Genomic DNA, 17,825 nt, shown 5'->3' with positions numbered 1-17,825 from the left:
GATTATAACCAGGGTCACACAGCTGGTGAGTGGGAAGCCAAGTGCAAACCCAGGCAGGCATATGACAGACCCTGTATCTTCCCCACTGGGTTATACGCTCTCCCCATACTTGCCTGACTCTTGAAACAACGATAAACAAGTGAGCCCAGAAAAGGATGGCCAGGATGTTGAACTGGTACCACCGTGTGGAAGTTAGAAGGAAACTTAAGCTCAACATTAAGGAATGATACAAGTTGAAACTGTCCATAACAATAGAAAAAGCTACTTCACAGGGCAGTGCTCCTAGTCACTGGGGGCTTTCAAGCAGTGGCTGGCCTGACCATGTGCCTGAGACACTAGAAAGGCACCTGCTATATGGGAGAAAAGCTGACCAAGTGAAAGATTACTTTCAAGGCTGAGACTCTCAGTCCCTCCCCCATCCTGGTCATTCCATCTGGAAAAATAGACTCTGACACCAGGAGCACAGCGTCTATAATGAGCTACATTAAGCCCAGACTTGCCCCTGATTTTGGTGTGTGTGATGGAGAGAAAGTGACAGTAATGCCCAGACTAAAACTTGGCCAGAGCCAGGCTCAGTGGTGCGTGCGTATAATCCCAGCTACTCAGGAGGCTGAGGCAGGAGGATAGCTTAAGCCCAGGAGTTTGACACCAGCCTGGGCAACGCAGCAAGACCCTATCTCAAAAAAATAAAGAAACTTGGCCAGGATGCCTGCAATTTGAGCCAAGGGAAGAGTTGCAGAAAATATGTAAATGAGCTGTTGCTGCTGACACCTCGCTCTTCCCTGACCTGTTCTCTCCTGAGGTTCTTGTGGGAGTGATAAACTCCTCTAAGCCGGCTGAAAATAGCCCGCTCCTTCTCAAAAACAAACATTTAAGGCCAGGCTTGGTGGCTCACGCCTATAATCCTAGCACTTTGGGAGGCCTAGGCAGGTGGATCATTTGAGCTCAGGAGTTGAAGACTAGCCTGGCCAACATGGTGAGACCCCGTCTCTACTAAAAATACAAAAATAAGCTGGACGTGGTGGAGCACATCTGTAATCCCAGCTGCTCCAGAGGCTGAGGCAGAAGAATAGCTTGAACCCGGGAGGCAGAGGTTGCAGTCAGCCGAGATTGTGCCACTGCATTCCAGCCTGGGTGACAGAGTGAGACTCCATCTCAAATAAAAAAAAAAAAAAGAAAAGAAATATTTAAAAATATATAGAGTCAATTATAAAAAGTATAAAAGAGGTTCAGTGTTTTCTAACCCAAATTAATTATACTGCAGACCAGTACCTCATCCATATTATCAGGGTGCCCCAGAAGTGAGTGACAAAGCAACATCTCCAAGGAGGAAAGCAGAAAAGGACAGACGAGATGTGATCCAGCCCCATCCTGCCAATCCTTCAGCCAGTGACTGGGAAGCAGGGATCCTGGCTCTGAGCCAGAAGGTGGAGAAACAAGCTGAAATCTAGCCCAGGAAAAAATGTGGGTGTGAGAGTTCCATCATAACCGGAGTTCCCGCACCTCATTCCCTGTATGTCACCCCTGCCCCAAGCATAATGCCTGGAGAAGGTGGGGAAAGCAACTTACCGAGCACCAACTCTTTCAAGACATTGTGTTAATTGCTGTGGGGAGATACACATTTATCGGCGAGAAAGACATATGTGGATGGAATATTTCAGAACAACTTGTATTTCCAACCAGCTGATTCAGCCAATTAAAGGACACTTTTAAAAATATAACTTAATAAGTATAAGTGTTGATGACTTTGGCCTTGGTTCTGACAACACCAAATCTGGAAGACACTGGGCCCGATTGGGATGCTTTCTATTTTGATACAAAAAAGTCCTTCCTGAGGTCTAGACACTCTCTGTCTCCATGCTTACCACTCTACCCCCTCCCTGCAGACTTTCCTAACAAGGAGGCCAGGACAGCTTGACCACACACAGCCCATCAGAAGGTGCCTGAGCTACCCCTATGCCTGCCAACCCAGGCTTCTTTGCTCAGCCCCCTGGACCCACTCCCTTCGAGGTTTCTTTCCACTGAGAACCCTCTCCACACTCCCCATCTCTGCTGTGCCACTCTTCCAGAGGTCTCAGGTTCTCTTCTTCCCGCCCTCCTCAGGTCTGGGTGCCACCATGAGGCAGATGTCACAGGATCTCCCTGTTACCCTCCCTCAGCGCCCACGTGCACTGTGACCTGGGTTCAGCCTCACCCACAGCACAAGTACTAGAGAGCTGGTGGAGGAGGCACTCTAGCATTTCCCTGAAAAGAACAGCAGGGCCAACAACGACTCCTCCTGTCCCCTCTTCCCCCACACTATGTTCTGCTCCCCCTAACCCCAGAGCAGGTTCCCCACAACAACGCCACTGGAGCAAACCCTCCTTTCTCTGCTGAGTCACTTGACCTTAATGGTAAGAGACCAGAAGCCCTGGAGAAAGTCAGCTCATCCAACTTCCCAGTCGCTCTCCACACTCACATCTGAACACACACAAGAAAAGTGACCCCTGTTACAGGGATAGCAAGGAAGAGCAGAAAGGTGTGGAGAGGAGTACAGAGAAAAGAAGAGAATGAGCGAAGCTCACCCTGCTAGCCACCACCAGATGGTTAAGCTGGCTTTAAGTGGGGACACTTGGTTTCTGGATTCAGAGAAGGCCTGTTCTGCAAAAGGAAGCTATGGCTCCTAGAGGAGCTGCTGCCCCATTGGATAGCCCCCTCCTCAATCACAAGTGGGCAGCAGGGAGCAAGGAAGACTACTGGCACTGGGTGTGGTCTCTGATTCTCCCTCCACCCTAGCTCTGCCTCTAAGCCCTGCCTCAGCTGCTTTGTGACTAGATTTCTGCACTGTCTGACAGCCCCCTCGATTATACCTAGAGCAGCTGACAGGCCCTCTCTGTATGCATGGGAACATGAGAGCAGCAAACACTCTCATTCTCACCCCCCTAGAGGAGGCAGCATCTACCACCTGCCTCTTCCAGAACACGGGTCTGGGCACCTGAGGAGGGGTGGCCAGCTGGGCAGCTCTGAGCCACCACAAATGAGCCATGACCACAGGGGAAGCCATGACAAAGTGGAGTCAAATAAATAACCACATCCCCCACACCTCCATTTCTCTTACTGGTTAATACACAGCCACACTCACAGTTGGGTCACACGAGGGGCAAGAAGATGGCTCGGCAGGAAACATGGAAACATCCATAAATTCTAATTCTGATTCCTCCCTCATTTCCCAATGTGCCCATGGGTAAGTGACCCATCATTTCAGAAACAGACTCTTCGTATTCTCTTTCCCAGGGATGTTCCTTGCTGAGAAAAAGAATTCAGCAATATTTCTCCCATTTGCTTTTTTTTTTTTACAGCCCAGAGGTCCTTTATTTTTTTTTTTTTAACACCTATTATGCCATGAATTCATAGGGAATAGGTTCCAGCAGCTCAGGCCCCTTCCCATCAGTTCTCACAAAGTGTGCTTCTCTGGGTGGAGCAGGCTGGCGCCTTAGTTGAATCCAGGTAACTTTCTCTTTGGCTTCTTTCTTTTTCTGATCATTTTCCTTCACACGTTTCAGGAAGCTATCTCAGCTCTTAGAGTGCTTAATGTGCTCAATACGCACATTAATTCTCTTGGCAAGAATCTTGCCTTTAACTTGTTTATTTACAACAATGCCAACAGCATGCTGGGTAACACTGTAGACTCTTCCAGTTTTGCCATGGTAATGCTTGTGGGGCATTCCTTTTTGAACAGTACCCATTCCCTTGATGTCTACAATATCACCTTTCTTATAGACTCGCATATACGTGGCCAAAGGGACAACTCCATGTTTTCTAAAAGGCCTAGAGAACATACATCGGGTGCCTCTCCTCTTTCCCTTTGTGTTCGTCATTTTGGCGAATTACTGGAAGATGGCGGTTATGGCCGAAAGGCTCCCATTTGCTTTTGAAAGAAGAGAAATATGGCTCTGTTCTGCCTGGCTCACCGGCGTTCAGAGTTTAAGGTGATCTCTCTTGTTCCCTAAACGTTGCTGTTATCCTGTTCTTTTTTCAAGGCCCAGATTTCATATTGTTTAAACACACATGTTCTACAATTTGTGCAGTTAACGCAATTATCACAGGGTCCTGAGGTGACATACATCCTCCTCGGTTTACAAGATGACAGGATTAAGAGATTAAAGTAAAGACAGGCATAGGAAATCACAAGGGTATTGACTGGGGAAGCGATAAGTGCCCATGAAATCTTCACAATTTATGTTTAGAGATTGCAGTAAAGACAGGCATAAGAAATTATAAAAGTATTAATTTGGGGAACTAATAAATGTCCATGAAATCTTCACAAACCACGTTCTTCTGCCATGGCTTCAGTCAGTCCCTCCGTTTTGGGTCCCTGACTTCCCGCAACAAAAGGTCACCCTGGACAAGCTGGGAGAATAGAGTATATTGAGTGGGTAGATGGCAGAGTATATGGATGCAGAGATTAGGGGTTCCTACGAGAAAGATACTCATCCAATTTCACAGTGTAAATCAGATCTTCTTGAAGCACTGGGCATGCTCTCCTTGCCAGCTGGTACCATCCTGAAGTACCGATTCTCCTTATCAGAAACCCACCATCTCCCCAGCCTCTACTCCCCCAGCTGGAGCTAGAAACGTACATCCCACTTGAATTTCAGCGGAATTCCTAGTCGCACACACCCACCACCCTGGCCTGTAACACCACACGTTACAGAGGCACCAAGAGCCATAAATACCAAATCAAGAGCCTGGACAAGATACCTTCTGACTGCTCTCATTTTTACAGTTGGAAATGCTGCTTAAAGCAGTGGGTGCTGAGTAAATTAACAAGAAACCTAGAGAGACCAGGACACAGCTAGAGCTGAAGCTTCTTGACCCTCTGCAACCTTCTCCCCAAGCCACGGGCCCTAATTCAGCCATCAGCCACCCCTCAGCCCTCCCTTCAACACAGGGCAGGTTGGGCAGCTTGAAGCTGAAAAGAGAATACGCCCAAACAGCAAGGAAATGTCTCCCAGCCATAAATGCCTTGCCCGTTCTTCTGTTTGCAAAGAGCAAAGTCCATGTGGGAAGGGAAGGAACAGTACCAGCTAGTGAACCCCACACAAACCAACCTGGTCCTGAGAGATGGACACACAGGCTAAATTCACACAGCATGGCTGAAAATGGAACCGAGCAGTGTGGATTCCTTCATTCGCTCCTGCTTCTCATTCCAGGCCTTATCTTTATTTTATCACAATAAATATTTATAGGGTCAGCATTCGGCCTGGGTATTCCACAGCCACTCACGCCCCTCTTGCTTCAGGCACTCCCAACTCAGCCACCAGGTGCCAAACTCCCCTGCCGTCTCCCCCACCCTGTTGACCTTAGCCTGTGCTCAAGGCCACACTTGGCAGACATCCTGCTGACTGTCATCTCCATTGTCAGATGGGAGATAGACAATGAGAAACGGGCTTCTCTGGGGACTGGTTTAAGGCTTTCCTGTCAAAAAACCTCCCAGAAGCCTGAGGCCTCTAGGCATGGCCTGGGCCCCTGACACCAAGTCTGCCCTCACAGTGAGGTCCAGTTGCTTGGCAACCAGAACAGCTTGTCGGGAGGGGTTAGCTTCAGCCCACGCAGCTAGCCCCACCCATCCTTCCCGGCTGACTCCCCTCAGACACGGAGGGAACACCCAGACTGCTTCAAGCTTGGCCTTCTCTTTTCACAGCCCTCCTCAGTCCCAGCCTCTGCAGTCCCCGAGACAGCAGACAAGAGGAGCCTGAGTTCCGGGCCTGGCTCCAGGCCCTCAATTTTAAGGGGGCCAGGACAGACACCTGGGATCTGTTTGGATCTTCAGATCTCTCTTTCTCTCCCTATAAGAATCCTTGAGTTCTTGGCCGGGTGCGGTGGCTCACGCCTATAATCCCAGCACTTTGGGAGGCCGAGGCGGGCGGATCACTTGAGGTCAGGAGTTCGAGACCAGCCTGGCCAATATGGCGAAACCCCGTCTCTACTAAAAGTACAAAAAAATTAGCTGGGCATGGTGGTGTGTGCCTGTAATCCCAGCTACTTGGGAGGCTGAGGCAGGAGAATCACTTGAACCCAGGAGCCAGAGGTTGCAGTGAGCCAAGATCACGCCACTGCGCTCCAGCCTGGGCAACAGAGCAGGACTCCATCTCAAAAAAAAAAAAAAAAAAAAAAGAATCCTTGAGTTCTCCTCACAGCAGGAATAAAACTGGGCAGCAGATTCAGCAGGCATTAGGGTGGGCTGTGGACCTGAGCAACAGAGATCCAGCTCGAGCCTTGGCTCCAGGACTTGCTGCCTCTGGCCCTAGGCAAGTCATGAGACTTCTCAGTCTCGCTGACTTCATAGATCAGAGTGGCGAGGATCCCCCAGGTGATGGCACCCAGAAGGTGAGAGCAGTGGGGGAAAGCCTATACATACCTGAAGAGCCTTAGTGCACATGCTGTCTCAGTGTTTCACTGAAAGAAGTGACTCATCTGTGAGTGTGAAAGCAAGTTGAAGGGTGAAGACTATCTTTAAAAATAAATATGTATAGGCCAGACAAGACTGCAATATGACATGCACCACTTACAGTACGAGTAACACGCATGTGCCCCTGGAATGTATTTCTACTGGTTGCAGTCAAAAATTTCGATGTCTTCCTTTTAAAACATTCTGGCCAGGCGCAGTGGTTCATGTCTGTAATCCCAGCACTTTGGGAAGCTGAGGCAGATGGCTCACTTGAGCCCAGAAGTTCAAGACCAGCCTGGACAACATGGTGAAACCGTCTCTACCAAAAAATACAAAAATTAGCTGGGCACAGTGGCAAGCACGTGTAGTCCCAGCTCCTTGGGAGGCTGAGGTGGGAGGATGGCTTGAGCCAGGGAGGTCAAGGCTGCAATGAGCTATGATGTCACCAGGACACTCCAGCATGGGTGACAGAGTAAGACCGTGTCTCAAAAACAAAAACAAAAATAAAAAAACCTTTCTTGCTCTTGCAGATGTTCCCACCTGTGTAACTTGCGTTCTGCCCTCAGCAGAGTGAGCTGGTAAACTCCTTGAGGTAAGAGCCATGTCTCTAATTTCTCAAGAATTCCAACCATCCCACCACCATCCCCTCCGCAGGGCTGGACTCAGAGCAGGGTTGGCCTCTAGTGCAAGCTCTTCACAGGCTGGAAAGCAGCCACCAAATCAAAAATCACTATGGAAGGAGAGGAAGGAACCCACCGGTGACGGTGCCAGGCACTGCTCCCAAACATGGGCCCTGGAGGTCCAAGTTCTCTCCATTTTACAGATGAAGAAATCAAAGCTCAAAGAGGTAAAATTGTCTGGGAGATGGGGGCGGGGGGAGGACCAGGACTGACGTCTTGGTTTGGATGGCCCCTGGTTTTATCACTGCCAGGGTTAGCTCCTGAGCCGCCCTGTCAAATCCCCTAAACGTCCCATGAGGGCCAAGACGACTCACACTGCAAAACATACACACAAAGGGTCGGAAACAGCACAACATTCTTTCCTACCTGCCTTTTTCTGGCTTTCCCAGTCCCACGAGGGAGAGAGAAGAGGGCTGCGCTGGGGGCATCTGGGTTCTGTCTTCCTCCTTGTCCAGCCCTTGTCCTTCTCTGCCTCTTTTGAGGCTGACTTCCCCCAGCTCACCACCCTCCTCTCCGAACGCCAGCTAACCGGTTACCCGGGCAACCCAGCTGGGAGGCCGCCAGTTACCACGGCAACCCAGCATGGCCGCCAGGCTGCCTTGCTTAGGAAGGTCAGGGGACCAGCCGGGCTACCGAGCAGCTGGGATGCTGCTGGCAGGACTGGCCCAGGCAGGGGGAGTGGGGTGTGGCCGGGGGGAGGTGGCCTACGTGCCTGAGATAACTAAGTTCCTGCTGTCAGGGGCCACCTTTCCCTTTGACATGTTTCCCATGAAGCAGGCTCCCCCAACTTGGGCATGAACCAGAAGCCGTCCTCCCTAGTTCCATCACCCAAGCCGAACCTGACCCCTCCCACCTTATCTACAGAGTTCCGGTCGCCTCACCTCCAGGAAGGCTTCTCAGACTGAGCAGCAGCCAGCTGTCATTCAGCCTAACCCCAGGCCCTCTCACCCTCCGCCCTTCCTGAGCATATCCAGGAGTCCACACATATGCAACATGCGTGTGTCAGCGTGCAGATGTGGTCTCTCTGTGAAATATGGTGGTAAAAATCATAACGAAGAGTTAATATTTTCTAGTACTTACTATGTGCCTAGCATGTTGTAGGAGACTTGTGTGAAGTTTCTCAATTGAGCCATACAATCATATTATCCTCACTTCGCAGATAGAGTGCCTGAGACTTAGAGAAGGTGAGGGACTTACTCAAGGCTGCACAGGTACTAACCAGCAGAGACAGGGTGAGGCTGTGTAGGGACCAGCTTCCTGGAATTCCTTCAGCTCCTGCCCTCCCCAAGCTCCTCCCACCAACCAATCCCAGGCCTGGTTTCAAGGTGACATTTTTAACTTTTATTAAGTTATTAAGTTTCACCATGCCCAACATGGTAAAAACTCATCTCTACTAAAAATACAAAAATTAGCCAGGCGTGGTGGTGCATGTCTGTAATCCCAACTACTCAGGAGGCTGAGGCAAGAGAATCGTTTGAACCTGGCAGGCGGAGGTTGCAGTGAGCCGAGATCTCGCCACTGCGCTCCAGCCTGGGTGACAGAGTGAGACTTTGTCTCAAAAAAAAAAGATTTAGGCCAGGTGTGGTGGCTCACACCTGTAACCCCAGCACTTCCGGAGGCCAAGGCAGACAGATCACTTGAGGCCAGGAATTTGAGACCAGACTGGCCAACATGGTGAAACCCCATCTCTACTAAAAATACAAAAATTAGCCCGGCATGGTGGCGCATGCCTTGTAATCCCAGCTACTCAGGAGGCTGAGGCAGGAGAATTGCTTGAACCTGGGAGGCGGAGGTTGCAGTGAGCCAAGATCGCACCACTGCACTCCAGCCTGGGCCACAGAGCGAGACTCTGTCTCAAAAAAAAAAAAGAAAAGAAAAAAGAAAGAAAGACTATCCAGTGCCACATGTTTTCTTCATATTATTTTATTTCATTTCCTCCTCGCCGCCGCGGAGACTTCAGTCTCCTAACAGGATAGCTTAGGAAACAGAGACCCAGAGAGGTTAAGTAATTTTCCCAAGCTGAGACCCAGCTTAAGGTTTCTGCCTTGGGGAACCTCCTAGGAGAGTCTATCCTTTTCTTTTTTGGCCACCAACATATGTAGTATATGTCTGTATCATATACAGCATGGTCGTTTGCTCACTCATCTGCTCCCTTACAAGAGCGTGAGTTTAAAAATTTATTTTTGACCGGGCACATGGCTCACGCCTGTAGTCCCAATACTTTGGGAGGCCGAGGCAGGAGGATCACTTGAGCCCAGGAGTTTAAGACTAGCCTGGGCAACAAAGTGAGACTCTGTCTCTACAAAAAATAAAATAATTAGCCAGGTGTGGTGGTGCATGCCTGTGGTCCCAGCTACTCAGGAGGTTGAGGTGGGAGGACTGCATGAGCCTAGGAGGTGGAGACTACAGTGAGCTATGATCGTGCCACTGCATTCCAGCCTGGGGGACAGAGTGAGACCCCATCTCAAAAATAAATAAATCAAAATAAAAACTCATTTTTGCAACCTAGTACCTGCCTGGTACATAAGGAGCATGCAGTAAGTATGTACCCAAAGCAAATGGTAGGGCCAGGCTCCCAAGTTCTACCCACCACTTAATTCCATGCTGTCTCTACCACATCACCCTGTCTCATTCACTCAGCCAATCAAAAAGCAGTTACCAACCATTTTGTGACTGGCTCTGCGTGAAACATCACAGATACAAATAAGACAAATCAGGCCATCTCTTGCCTTGAAGAAGTACAGTGGAGTGAGAGGCAAGGCTGAGGAGAACAGGGAATAAATTCCCCACCACTGCCCCCACCCAAGGCTTTCTCATGAGTGTTTATCTGTGCCTGCTCCTTGGGGCCTAACCCTCCCATCCAAAGCTTCACATATCCAACCAACATTTGTTGAGCACCTACTATGTGCTAAGTACTGCCCTCTAATCACTCATAGTTGTGGGGAGAGTTGGCAGGATTAGAAGACAATGGAGTCAGGAATTACTGGACAGTAGAGAAGTGACTGAGAAGGTCAGAGTCCAAGAAGCAGTGGCCAGGGCCACCGGGAGCATATGGAGAACTTTAAAGAGCTTTCACATTTGATGTGATCATGGACTTTCAGGTCTCATTGCTTTATATTCACACCTACTTCCTACACCTAACTCATTTGATCCTTGGTGATAAGGGCAGGGTGGGAACTATTATTCCCATTTTAGAGATGAGGATACTGAGACTCAGAAGGGGAAAAGCATTGGGTTAGGAGGAAACCTGGGTTCTAGACCTCACTTGTCATTCAAACAGGTCTCAGCACTACGCCTCTATCACCATACTCCCACCCGCACCACCCCACCAAAGCAGGTTTTTCTTCCCTGCTCCGATCCCCTTCCATTCCCCAGTGAGACACCCCAGTTTCAAGTGAGGTTAGCAGGATTGCTGGATAGCCTGGATGCAGTCCCTGGATAGCCCACTGCTGCTCATGTGGTCCCAGGAACCAAGCAAAACCAGAACAATGACCACACCACCTGAGGCTAGGTAGAATTTAAGAGGCTAATTGCAAGAATTTGTCTAATTAAAAGCAAATTGGCACCTGCAATTACAGATACATGTTCTTCTCAGGTCATGACGAGCCAGACTGGGTGGACATGATGATGTCAGAGCTAAGGAGGGACCTCACCTCCTCCTTAAAGAGGGCCCTAGGCCACCTCACTGCAGAAGTGGAGCTCCGACTAACCCGAGGAAGACATAGCTGAAACCAGGGTGGACCAGCTACCCTGAAGCCTCAGCACTGATGCATATTTATCAGATCAGCACTGGCAGCTCCAGCTCTATTTCCTGAATTCACACGGTGAGGACCAATCCTCTACAGAGACTAAGTGGGTGACCTGGGAGGACTTGACAGTATCCCTGAATACCAGCTACCCTAAAAACATTTCCCACCAATCCACCTCAGCACCCATCTGGTCTTTGAGTTAAAGCCTTGGCTTCCGAAATATGATGTTCAGTAACTGACATTTGTGTGATTATTCTCAGTTTACAAAGCACTTCCATGTACATTACTCACCTAGGTATCAGCTAGGTAGGTGGTAGTGATACTAACCCCAGTTCTCAGGCTAGGAAGTGAAAGCTCAGAAGGATTAAGTAACTTCCACAAATCATATGGCTACTACTTGGGTCAGGATTTGAACCCATGTCTTCAAATTCCAGATGAGCCTTCTCTCCAAGACCACAGCAGGAGCTAACATACGGATCATGATTAGTTTATCAGATAAGCTTGCGCTACTTTAGAAAGTGCAAAGAGGTCTCATGGGAATGAGAAATGCTGGGTAGATTTGACAAGGGAGAAATCAAGACAGGATGTGCACATGGCCGTGCAGGGGCGCGGACAGGGGCTGCAGGAGTACCAGCTCCAGTGGAGTATCCTATAAGCCATGCACCTGCCAGAAGAAGCCCCCAGCAAGTGTGCCATTCCAGGGGATTCTCCTGGAGGAAGTGGCTGCCCTGGGCATGTGTGTGGCCACCTCACCACATTGTGTGCCAGTAAGGCCACAGTTCATGTGGGGGCTCCAGGAAAGCTCAAGAAAGAACTTGAGGGTCTTTGGAGGAACAGGGGCACTTAGTCTTGAACAAGGAGACTTGGGAGGGCTTGGAGGGAGAGAGACGATTATACCTATCTTCAGATATCTATGTTTCTCATGCAAATGAACAAGGTAATAATAACAAACACATTTATCACTTATTCTGCTCAGCAGGATTCTATGTGCTTGCATATGTAACCTCATTTATCTTCACAAGAAGCTTATGAGATAGGTAGCATTATCTTCATTTTACAAATGGAGAAACTGAGGCACAGAGAGGTAAAGCCACTGTTAGCATCATATCACTGGTAAATGGTAGATTCCAGATTCAACCTGAGTTTGACCCCATAACTAAGTTTTGTTTGTTTGTTTGTTTGTTTTGAGACAGAGTCTTGCTCTGTCACCCAGGCTGGAGTACAGTGGCACGATCTCAGCTCACTGCAACCTCCGCCTCCTGGGTTCAATGGATTCTCCTGCCTCAGCCTCCCAGGTACGTGGGATTACAGGAACCCAGAACCGCACTTAGCTAATTTTTATATTTTTAACACAGATGGGGTTTCACCATGTTGACCAGGCTGGTCTCAAACTCCCGGCCTCAAGTAATCCGCCCACTTCGGCCTCCCAAAGTGTTGGGATTACAGGCATGAGCCACTGTGCCTGGCCAACTGTGATCTTAATGACTCTGCACACACTGCCTTTTAAGAAAAGCCAAAGACTCAAACACACAAATATGTTTATTACATGGACATATTATATATTGCATTGTTATTAATATGGACAATGTCATATTTGATAAGTCTCTTTTTAAAAATTGTCTCACTCCCAGTCAAACAGATGGATCAAAACAATAAATGAAAACCATGAAAAAGTTGTAATACTCAATGTTGATGCTCATGGCACACACACACACACACACACACACACAAAAAAAAATCCATTCTCAGACACAGCTGTGAGGAATGTAAATTAGTGCTTTTGAACAAGGGATTTGGCAAAATATTTTAATAATGTAGCAATTTCACTTCTAGAAATGCAACCTAAGGGAAAAAAGTATTGATATGTGTGAAGATTCAGATATTTATATGTTCATTGTAGCCTTGTTTATAAAAGTAGAAAATTGGAAATACCTAGTTTAACATAGGCGCCAAATCAACAAATAAATTGAAAAGGTATATAATGAAATATGAGACAGCCACTTTAAAATGATGCTGTAAAGGCCAGGTGTGGTGGTTCACGCCTGTAATTCCAGCACTTTGGGAGGCCGACGTGGGTGGATCACTTGAGCACAGGAGTTCAAGACCAGCCTGGCCAACGTGGCCAACTCTATCAAAAATACATAAAATTAGCCAGGTATGGTGACATGCACCTGTAGACCCAGCCACTTGGGAGGCTGAGGTAGGAGGATCACTTGAGCCCAGGAGGTTGAGACTGCAGTGAGCAGAGATTGTACCACAGCACTCCAGCCTGGACAACAGAACAAGACCCTGTCTCAAATAATAATAATAATAATAATAATAATAATGCTGTTAAAGAATATTTAATAATATGAAAAAATGCTTTCTGTTTAAGTGACAATAATACACATCTGGGCCAAAATTTTAATGATATATATGTATTGTGATAATCTAGACATACACTCATGCATGAATTCATAGAAGTACAAATATACCAAAATTAAAATTATATATCAAACCTATGGGTAATTCTTAACTTTTCCTTAGGTTTTTCTACATTTTTAAATGACAATGTATTACTTTTATACTCACAGAATAGTAATTCTTTTAATGTACACCCTTCATCACATTAATTCTATGCCTTGGAATTTATCCTAAGTCACCCAAAACACAGAAAGAGCCTTATGAACAAAAATGTTCCTCTTGTGCTATCTGTAAAAGGAAAATAAGGTAACAACCTAAATGTCCAATATAGAAATGATCATGTAAAATATATTACATCCACACACGGACTATTATATACTATTTTAATCAAAAGAAAACTATTTTTATGACCACGTAAAAGAGAGAGGTGACTTGTTCTGCACAGCTTCGAAGAATCAGAACCAGAAGGTGGAACTTAGAAGTCGGCAGATTTTGATTCGACATAAAAGAATGTTCCAGCCACAGAGGAAGCTGCCTTGTGAGGTAATGAGCTCCCTGTCACTGAAATTATCCAAGTGAGGCTGCTGCTTCTGTCAGGGAGGCTGAGGAAGGCTCATCTGGGTGTGGAGGGAGTCTGGACTAGATAGTCTCTGAGGGGCGTCTGAAGGTTGTGGGTGCTGAGCAGGAGCCCCCTGAACAGACAGATGGCCAAGGGAAGGTTTCCACTCAGCCTACCCTCAACTTCTTTTCCTTCTGCTCCCAGTTACTCTAAATGTCTCCCAAAATATAGTCGTTTTTTCCTCTCTGAATGTGCTTTAAGTGTTTGGAGACTGGCCTGCTCAAGTCCCCTCATTAAGCCCTGGCTTCCTGAGCCCGTTCGCCTCACCCCAGAGCTCAGGGGAGTGTGAATCCTGCAGCTCTTTTGTGAGGCACAGCTCCAACCTTCCTCTGGGGGGCCCCATGGGTGCGCCAAGACCAGTGCCAATGACCTCATCAAATTCACAACAGGCAGTGAGGAAGACGATGAGGAAATTGGCTCGGAGAACGGAACCGCAGCCCGTTCAGCACCAGTTGACACCACGCTCCCATCTGCTGTTGCGGCTTCTTCACTCTGGCCTAGGCCAGTCCCCTGGGCCAAGAGAGCTCGCTCTATGAGCCTGAGGCTGCAGGCTGGGTCTGGGCGAGGGGGGGGCTCTGATGTCAGCCCGGGAGCCAAGGTGGCTGCCTCCCTCACTGACTGAGGGATCAGTAATTATTTCATTTACAAGCAGAAATAATCCAACTCAATAATCCAGGCAGACACATTCAAAGTAATTATCTGTGTAATGCGTCCTGCACCATCACCTTCCTAGGAAGGAGGAAAAGAAGCCTAGCCCAGCAAAAAAAAAGCAGGGGGGGGGACCCCCATTGTCTGCAGCCTGTGTGCAGCAGCCTGCCAGGATTAATTACACACCAGTGCTAACACATTTATCACCTCGCCACTGATTGGAAAACCAATGACTTTTAATAATTCATATCTGTGGCTCGGCACTCTGTGCCCTTGTGCAAAGACACAGAAACTCGCTTGTTTCCATAAGGAAAGCCCAGTGGCAGTGCCAGGCGGGGTGCCCTCGGCCCCTCCTGCCACCCCAACCTGGAGACAGGCCCCAGCCTAGCCGCTCCCACCTCCTCTCCACCAGCAGGGTCTGCTCATGTCCTGCTGAAGCTAAAATGCAGCTGCTCGGGGGTGAAAGCTGGCGACTGAACCGTCCTAGCCACAGGAGCCCTCCTCAGTTTCATACTCTTCCAGGGTGGCCTGGAAGACAGGATTTGGGAGATTTGTAGGGCAAGTGCCCACAGTGCCCCCACACCTGCCCAGACAGTGGGCTCAGGCAGATACCTGCCAGCCAGGACCCTGCCCCACCATGCAGGAGACCCTCAGCAGAGTGCACCACTCAAGTGATCAGATTGAGGGTAAAGGGTCTACAGGGCTTTGGGAAGAGCCTCCAATCCCTGAAGGCTGCAACCTCCTCTGACACCAGCTCTGAGCTCCAGCCTCCTCCCCACCACCTTCCACCCTCCTGCAGCTCTCCCTCTCCACCCCTGCGCCCCGGGGATGGCTCTCCCTCTATCCCGGTTCTCCATCTCTGCTCTCCCAGGCTCCACAGCCCCCTTCCCTGCCCTGGCTGGCCTGTTGTCTCAAAGAGCATTTCCCAGGAGCCTCTTCTCCCTTCTTCTCCCTTCTCCCCCGCCCCCGCCCCTTTCCTGTCTCGCCCCGCTTCCCTCCCCTTCCACTGTAGCCCTCCTTACCCTTCTCTGGCCAGTTCCCCAACTGTCCTCCTTTCCTCAGACTCCTCACACAATACCTCGAGACTCTTAGCTGGCTGCAGCCTGGTCCCATCATTATAAACGCCATCCCCTCATTCCCTGCCCTCCTCCACCACATACCAGGCTCCAGCTCCTTCAAGAGCTCCCCACTAAATCTGAGACCCCCAGAGCTCAGATGCATCCTAGGAATTGGAATCCAAGAGCCTCTGTCACCCTTCCACCCAACCTCTGACTCATAAGAATGATACACACCCTGACCCCTCCCCACGCTGAGGAAGGTGAGTCCCTGGGGCTGACCTGAGCCTGACCCTGGACCCCCTCCATCTCTCCTTCCTGCTGGCAAGATTAAAGGGAGGGTGGGCTGGCCTCTCTGTGCTAGCTTGCTTGGGGGACCCCTGCTGGACCCTAGGAAGCTGCCAGCCCCAACGCTGCCCTCATCCAGGAGATGCAATTCAAATGTAATCAATTTAAACAGCATCAGCCCTGACAGGGGACTCTGGAGGTGGGGGCGGGGGCACAGGGAGGGCTATAATTAGCATTCTCAGCATCCATGATCCCCAAGTAAGGCTGCCAAGGATGAGAGATGGGGAAGCCAGTGCTCCGCAGTGCAAGCAGCCCAGGCTCACGCGGCAGACAGGCAGCTGCCAGCCCTGACCAGAGCCCAGCCTTCCTCCTCCCACCTCATCTATGTGATGCATGAAAACACACTCACCGGCTTCTGAGGTGTGATCCCCGCGCTGGAAAGCTCTAACTCTGCGAGCCCCAAGGCACCCCTTCCCCCAGCTCAGGCCAGCTGGGGTCCTCCTCCCCCGCCCCTGGGGCCCCCTTCTGCAGAGCAGGGCTCCGGATCTAATCTGATCTAATCAGTCATCTCTCCAGCTGGCAGGTCCCTGGTGCAGGGAGAGGATGCTGTTGTGGTTACTGCAGGATCCAGCATCTTTCCCAGGCAGAGGCAGCTGGGCATGCTCCATCGGCTCCCCCGGGGATTTCAGGGCCACGTGACTCTCCCTCCCCAAGCTGTCACTTAGGATCAGGAGTAAATAGTCCCCGAAAAGGTTTAACTCCATCCACACCAGCGACAAGCTGCTAACCATCCACGCAGCCTGCCTGCCCGGGAGAGGATGGGGTGGCTCAGCACAGCCTCCTGGGCCTTCCACCACCAGGAGAAGGCTGCCCCCCAAAGGGGAGCAGGGCCACCGTCTGGGTGAGCTGCATTTTTAGAGTCCCCCACAAGAGACTGCAGGGAGCCAGAAACTGCCCAGGGTCTTAGAATCATGTGTGGGGCCTCACCCAGCCAGCCTGGTGATCACCTTTCAGCTCTGTGGCTGTCTACTCCAGAGAGGGGCACGTCTCTAGGTGTCAAGAGGGCTTGGCTGGGGCCCTGGGGCCTCCCCATCCCCCGCCCCCCCTCAATATGGTGAATTTAGAGAAATAACATTTGGAGAGGGTTGGGGGCCACTATGAGATGCCAGGATGAGTGGGGTGTGAGTGGGTTGTGGAGCCACTGCCCCCACACCAACCAACCAGGCTCCTCCCAGGCCCTGGGAGGGAAGTCTGTGCTCCTGTTCCTTCCGTTGCACATTCCTTTACAGATAAGGGCTTCAGTTGGTAAAAATGATATATGTACTCAGATCACACTAAGACAGACCCACTTGTATTGGAGTCGAGAGGCTTAATTTTTTAATCAAGTTGTTCTAATAATAAACAAAAAATGCAATTATCAGGTGAGTGGGGCCTTGCAGACACCCTTTCTCTAGCTCCTGCCCAAATCGGTCTCTGATAACCCTGAGCAAGGATGCTAGCCAAGCTACGGGGTACCTGGGTTCTGTATTATTCAGGGTCAGAGGCAGAAGGAAGGACTTCAGACAATAGGGTCGTAGCCCTGTTTCTGCTTAGACAAAGATTGCTTTCTGCCTCAGTTTCCCCTTATCCACATCTCTCTCAGTTTCCCTCTATCCACGGATTCTCTGTGACAATGGGCAAGTGTAATAAAAACACTGATTTCATAAACAGGATCAGAAAGATGGAAAAAACCAAAAGATTCCCACCTCAACCTCCAGGCAGGCTCACTGGTCTCAGTCCCACCTGCCCCTTAAACCTGGAAACTGGGGACTGAACCAGATGAGCTTCTGGAGTCACTTCTGAATAGAGAAATATGTCAAGAAGCAGGAGCTAGAGAAAGGGTGTCTGCAAGGCCCCACTCACCTGGTGATTGCATTTTTTGTTTATTATTAGAACAACTTGATCAAAAAATTA

The 17,825-nt window shown here is 49.5% G+C and overlaps 1 protein-coding gene, 1 long non-coding RNA gene and 1 pseudogene across 6 annotated transcripts in view; 1 reads left to right on the top strand and 2 right to left on the bottom strand.

Annotated features, from left to right (window-relative positions):
* Window positions 1-17,825, bottom strand: part of PLEKHA6 (pleckstrin homology domain containing A6) — a 153,245-nt gene that overhangs the window by 118,452 nt on the left and 16,968 nt on the right. The window contains exon 1 of one of the 5 annotated variants that reach the window (XM_055368977.2): window positions 16,282-16,547. The exons of 3 other annotated variants lie outside the window; for them this stretch is intronic. Coding sequence is in view for 1 of the 2 variants with exons in the window: in XM_055368959.2 (XP_055224934.2) it covers window positions 7,477-7,538 (62 nt within the window). In the remaining variant the exon portion in view is untranslated. Of the gene's footprint in view, window positions 1-7,476; window positions 8,059-16,281; window positions 16,548-17,825 lie in introns of those variants that run through there. One more of the 5 variants, XM_055368959.2, reaches the window with a different exon arrangement.
* On the bottom strand, window positions 3,318-6,123 carry LOC129528498 (large ribosomal subunit protein eL21-like; annotated as a pseudogene).
* LOC129528501 (uncharacterized) lies at window positions 6,349-11,275 on the top strand. Its single transcript, XR_008673731.2, has 3 exons — window positions 6,349-6,369; window positions 6,961-7,022; window positions 10,706-11,275. It is a non-coding gene; the product is annotated as an uncharacterized lncRNA (long non-coding RNA).

The sequence above is a fragment of the Gorilla gorilla genome, chromosome 1 (assembly GCF_029281585.2).
Source record: "Gorilla gorilla gorilla isolate KB3781 chromosome 1, NHGRI_mGorGor1-v2.1_pri, whole genome shotgun sequence".
Lineage (NCBI taxonomy): Eukaryota > Metazoa > Chordata > Mammalia > Primates > Hominidae > Gorilla > Gorilla gorilla.
This window is presented reverse-complemented; position numbering and strand designations above follow the sequence as displayed.